A 6,503-nucleotide genomic window follows, 5' to 3' on the forward strand; every position below is an offset into this window, starting at 1 on the left:
TCAATGTGTATATAAGAGGTTCGAAATGAAATGCAATTTGCATACAATCAAAGTTGCTTGATTACAAACAGGCGTAGTAATATTGCCTACAAATGACAATATTTTATATAAATATATGTGATACAGTTTGTTGATGAATGAACTTCTCTCTTACAAATGAAGATATATAATGAACATGAGCCTGTCGGTTGTACAAGTACATAAGTTCATATGTATAAGGAAGAATGTAATTTGCAAACAACAAAAAGACTGAAAGAGATATGATTTGACATAGGAGACATTTTTATAAGAATGATATGGTATATTTCATTCATAAGAAGTGAAAGGAAGTGTAAGAGATGTAATGAGTTACTTACGAACTATGGTATAAAACTGACCCATCCAAGTTCTTAGAGTACTGGGGCCTAGTTTCATTCTCCATTGTTTAATTAGAATAATACTAAGTGGATCTAAAGAAATTTTCCCTTAGTGATATGCTGGATGATTTTCCCCAACAAAGAATTCACAGAAAGATTTAGAATGCAAAGAATTGAAAAACTAAGGTAGGAGATTAGTTAGTGCAATATAATTTACCTATGCAAATCATGCAAGTAGTGCACGATAGTGTACTTGTACGAAGCTGTGAACAACTCTATTTAGAAGTTGCTACCCAATGCCACTGGATCCGTATTATTCATACAAGCGGACAGAAGGCGTTTCTAAATATTTTCAAAGTACCCCCGCATGTGCACCGTAGTTTGTATACACATAGGTACACTAAAAGGGGTAAAAATAATTAAAAAACCCACATGGGCCCCGACGAGCGTGTTATTGGTACACACATGACGTCTAGGGATGTTGCGTGGGTTATTAAATTTGAATCCGATCCTTCTAAGTAAATAAAAGGAGTTGATAGGGTTCAATTATAAAATGCCCTCAAACACCGCGTGGGACCTAGTGAACAAGTCATTGGTACACATGTGATGTCTAGGGATGCTACGCGGGTCAATAAGTGAATTCTAGTTGGAACCCGATCCTTCTATACGGATCAATAGGAGTCGACAGGTTTCAAACCTTCAAATAAATATACAGTTGTGGCAACCAGTATATTTGTTTTAATACATTCATATTAGGCCTTCAAGGCCTATAATTAAGAGAATTCATTAATAAATGCATAAAACTCATGAAACCTGATCCTCTATCGACTAGTAGACAGAGTCGATAAAGTTCAATCCAGAAAATGAAAATGCCCGCAAATACCCCGATGATGGCTATGTTGAATGTTTATCTCAACCGGATGGGTTCAAAAATATTTTCAAGCTCCACCAAAATACCCACAAAAATCCAAAACTTCACAAAGTCCAAATCCAAAAATCCAAAATATCAAAATCCAAAATTCTAAAAAAATCCCAAAATGTTAAAATCCAAAGATATTTAAAATTAAAATCTATCCATTAAACTACTCAAAGCAAAATCCCTCCTCCCTCCATAATAGTTTGCTAAGGTGGACAAATTAAAATTTACTTCGGCTCACATAGAGCCAAATGCCTAGTCAAAAATATAACTATAATTCATTCTCAAACAATCTCCTGCTAGTAAGGACGTGGTATGTGTCCTATAACCGTTAGTTTTACCGCAAAAAGGCATCACAGGATAAACAGTTATGACCCGGGGCCCTCTGAACCGAGTGGTTTTGCCGCCAAACGGCACCACGAAATACCAGTTAAGGCCAGAGCGAATATGCTCCTTAGTGGAATCAAATCCTTGAGATATAAATCAATAGGATATGATCGATAGGGCACATATCCCTCTGTTAGTTAAGGTGGATTCAAATTTGCCACTTTAGGCAAATATCCAACCCAGGTCTACAAGGTTCCCTTAGACGAAGCAATCCATGGCTACCGACAAGGATCCTTCTGTTTGGTTGGGTCGACTACCTCCTCTGACTAAGTAGACCAGGGACCATGATGACCCGGAACGACGGAACCATGTGATCTTGATCGGGTCTATCATCCATTCCCCCACCATCCGCTTTAAGTGCAAGTGGTGCAATTTCTAATTTTAAATATCAAATCTTCAAATTTTCAAATGTAAACTTAAATCTCATATCAATGCGCATTGCTGCTACTCTATGCCAGATAACACGTATCTCTACGTATCTGATTGACGACTAGCCTTAATCGAAAGTTCTCTTACGTTACCGGGAGGGATAATTAACTATAGGCGCTTGCGCCAATAGGAAACCAGAACTCAGATCATAAAGTCCTCGCAAAATGAGGGCGAAATCTCTGGGTAGTTTCTTATCTAGAAACCCATCTGCCTTCCAAAATTTACCCCGGAACTTACTTTGTCAAAACTGTCTTGCCGAAGATAAAAGCAAAGCAAACAATGCGCGACGAATAGGCCGGGGCCAAATTTTCGGAGCCCACATTGGCAAAACTATTTTGAAAGAATGAAATAATTGCAAGATTTGGTTTGAATTCAAAATTTTTAAAAAGTGGGCATAGAATCATTAAAAAAATATTATTAAATTTTTAACATGCAACATATTAAATTTTAAAATACTATTTTGATGATATAATAGTTAATTTTTAAATAATTCTAAATTTAAATTTATTACTTTAAGATTTAAATTAATTTAATGTTGTATTTATATTTAAGCATAATATGTGTGTGTGATGTAAAGGTTAAAAGATTTTGAATTCAAATTCGAAATTGTACTTCATTGTACCAATAAATTTGATGATACTCATATTTTGATTCCACATAGAATTCCTTATAAATACCTCCGCCCACAACTCACAGCCATAGAAACCATACCAAAACACCACTTCAATAAACTCCTCATCCCACCATCCTCATACCATTAATGACATCGTCTTCGTCATCACGCAGCTCCAGCTCCGGCTGGTCCAAGGAGCAGAACAAGCTCTTCGAGCGTGCACTAGCTAAATACGACGAGGAAACCCCCAATCGCTGGCAGAAAGTCGCTCGCTTCGTTGGCGGCGGCAAGTCGCCGGAAGATGCTAGGCGCCACTACGAACGCCTCCTGGAAGACGTTCAAAGGATCGAGTCCGGCGATGTTCCGATTCCAAATTATCCTTCTTCCGGTGGCAACGAGCAACAGAGGTAAGAAGGATGTAGCCTATCCTGACCTTTGGAACTCTGTACCATTAATGACCTTTGGAACACCATCAATGAATTTCGCTTGAGTTTAAAAGATTAATTTGGTTCTGCTTTTTCCTTGTTTAACTTATAAAAAATGTTCTTGGAGAAAAGAGATTTGGTTTGTTAATTTTTTATATAATAATACGAGCATTCTCTCTCTCTCTCTCTCTCTCTCTATATATATATATATAATACATCACATTCATATAAAAGCCCCAATAAATCTAGCTGCTCATTTCATGGAAGAAAATTCGTTGAAGATGACTTGAGTGGAACCCCTGAGGGGGACGTTTTTCATTATTAAAGTACGACATCCATTTTAATGAAAATTCGTGAAAAATCTCTCCTCCCTTGAGTTTCCATCCAACGGAATTTTGTTTTTCCTTTTAGCCTTTTGTTAACTGCTTTAAGAACAAACTTATTCTTGTTCTCCTTAATTATGATGTAGGATGATATGTTAAATGTACTGTAAACAATACACCAACTCCACATGTAGGTCATTAGGTGTCATAAAAATGAGTTTGCTGTTCAGTTATCTTTTTTTCTTAACAATAACTACCAGAACCTATCATAAGCTCACTGACAAGCAAACTAAAAAGCCAACCTAAGTATAGCTTATAAAAACTTTAATTATACCGACAATTTTTGTCCTATTAAAAGACATGCAGTCTCAAGCAATCTAACATGGCAGCCATGATCAAGCTTTTATGAGGAAAATTCATGTCAGAAGAATATTTTTTTTATTAAATTAATATCGAGCAGCATGTCATAATTATTTTAATTTATTTTAGCACATTACATTTCATCTTTCCTCTGGATATTTCTGCAAATAAACATTTTCCATCATTTAATGCTTATGGATTCATGTCCTGATGTCGTGTTGTTTGCACAACTGTTATTGTCAAACAGTATTCTATTAATTATGATGAGATGAAAATTTTGAATGGCTGCAGTCTAAGTTTTATGTTGCAAGCTTTCAAAGATATTAAATTAATGGTCCGAGCTTGATGACGATAATAATGAGGCATATAGTGATCTTTATATGTGTAATACTAATTTGCTGTTTCAGGTACCGAAACGACGACTGATGAATCTCGTGCTGAAGGTGTGTTTCTGGCTGACTCAGTATTCTTAATACATATGGGTTAAAATAAAATTAGCAATTGGGCGAATGCTTGTTTATAAGCTGAAGGGGAATGAAGGATCAAAAGAACTCGGTATCCAACTTCATGCAGCTTCTTCAAAATTTACGGGTCTTCCGTATAAGGTTTTTGGTTAGTCTTCTTCAACATATAAATAAAATTATTAGGTATTGTTATTAAAGGTTATTAAGTGGGATATATGTTCGCTTTCTTATGAGCTTTTATATGGTTGTAGTAAAAAATATATTATATATAATAATGAAATTATGTGAATTTTATGATTCGGTCTAATTTAATTATAAACTAACAAATATTTTAAATCATTTTCCTGTTTTGTCCTGTTTGCTTGAATAGTATTTTGTAGTTATCGAACTTGGAGGATTAACAAAATTTTTGAACAAGTATGTTATTACATCCGCATGGGCGGACAGGAACCTGAAATACTCAAACTGGCTCGGCAACTACTTGATTGCATTAAAACCATTATTTTAGCTTGAATGTGCTTGAAGCATTAAAATCAATCCAACAATGAATGAGCCTTAAAGTTACGCTGTCGGACTGCCCATATACTTATCTTCTTCGTCACCCATTTGCGTCATTGGCATTCCCTGGAATTGAACGATAGTTCTTTCACAGTTACAAACGTGAGCGTATGAGATTCATTTGAAGGACGAAAAAAAGCCCCAAAGCCTAAAGTTAGGAGTGAACCAACTATGAAATTTTGGCTGTATTGAAATCAACTATTGTTGTTTTAGCAAATAGAGCACACGAGAAAAATGAAGAAAAAAAAAAGAGAGAAATTAACGTTCTCTAGAAAATTATTTCAATATCCAAGCAACCAAATGAACTCATAGTTTAAGAAAATTTCTGAATATAAGATCTTTTGTGATAAATAATAATCCCAATTGAAATCACCCTAAAAAGTGAACTACTCAAATCTGGTGAGAAATAATGGGATTTTTAGCTCATTTCACGAAATTATTGATATTTCTATATCATTAGGAAAAGAACTGAGATCACACAACACAATTATTGTTGGGATAATTAAAATTGCTATTTCATCAATAATTATTGTTAAATAAAATCACACCACATGAAACAAATAAAATGAATTATAAAATTGCTTAATTTTACTTATCATGAATATCAAGCTCATTGTACAAATTGTTTAACAAGATTTGGTACATTGAATTGAGTTCTTAGACGCCTGAGTCTCCCATGTTTGAGGCTTGAAGGCCACTAAATCAGTTCAATATTCATAGTTTAAGACATTTTGTCCAAGGTAGGGCGGATCAACAAAGTTCAGATGGCTTCTTCTTTGTGTGCAGCCGCATAAGGGAATCCTTACAATAGTTAGCATTGGTCGCGCCACCAAAGCAACCGTTGGAAACTATTGGACAAGCTACATAAATAGTGTCATATATGAAAGCTAATTTACAACCAACTTTTATTACCAAGTCAAAACGTACTATATGAATTAATTTTGTACCTGTGTTTATATGCATTTATAAAAGAAAAAAAAAAGCACTACTTAATCTTTTAAAAGTGTTTTACATATTCCAAAATGTCATTTACCTAGCATCTACAAGTTTGTTAACTGCAACCTCTAAGCATTATACGATGGGACGGTTGCTCAGTGTTGATGCAAATCTATCACTTGTGCGCTCCAAAAATTTTTCCCCAGCCTCCCTGTTGCTTTCTCGGAGGTGTTTTAATGGATTAAGTTCCGGGGTAAATTTTGGAAAGGTAGATGAGTTTGTAGATAAGTCATTATCCAAAGATTTCACCCTCATTTTATGAGGACTTTATGATCTGAGTTCTGGTTTCCTATAGGCGCAAGCCCCTATAGGTAATTACCACTCCCAATAATGAGAGAGAATTTTCGATTAAGGCAAGTTGTAGATTAGATACCTTGAAAGTTATCTGGTATATAGTAAAAGCAATGGAAATTTAGAATTTGAAGAGCTGATATTTAAAATTGGATATGTCACCATGTTTTGCTTAATGCAGATTGTGAGCGAATGGAAGATGGACCTGATCTAAATCCCATGGTTCCGTCATCCCGAGCCTTCATCGTCCCTTATCTACTTTGTTAGTGGAGGTAGTCGACCATACCTGACAGAAGGATCTTTATCGGCAGTCATGGGTTTCTTCGTCCAATGGTACCTTATAGAGTTGTGGTGGATGTTTGTTTAAGAGGATAAATCTTAATCC

General features: G+C 35.3%; 1 protein-coding gene across 1 annotated transcript; it reads left to right on the forward strand.

Moving 5' to 3' along the window:
• Positions 1–2,769: 2,769 nt before the first annotated feature.
• LOC110108133 (protein RADIALIS-like 3) lies at positions 2,770–4,572 on the forward strand. Its single transcript, XM_020838648.2, has 2 exons — positions 2,770–3,108; positions 4,217–4,572. Exons 1-2 carry the CDS (start codon positions 2,849–2,851, stop codon positions 4,233–4,235), a joined length of 279 nt encoding a protein of 92 aa, XP_020694307.1. The 5' UTR covers positions 2,770–2,848; the 3' UTR covers positions 4,236–4,572.
• Positions 4,573–6,503: the final 1,931 nt, after the last annotated feature.

The sequence above is a fragment of the Dendrobium catenatum genome, unplaced genomic scaffold (genome assembly GCF_001605985.2).
Source record: "Dendrobium catenatum unplaced genomic scaffold, ASM160598v2 original_scaffold_272305, whole genome shotgun sequence".
In the NCBI taxonomy this organism is placed as follows: Eukaryota; Viridiplantae; Streptophyta; class Magnoliopsida; order Asparagales; family Orchidaceae; genus Dendrobium; species Dendrobium catenatum.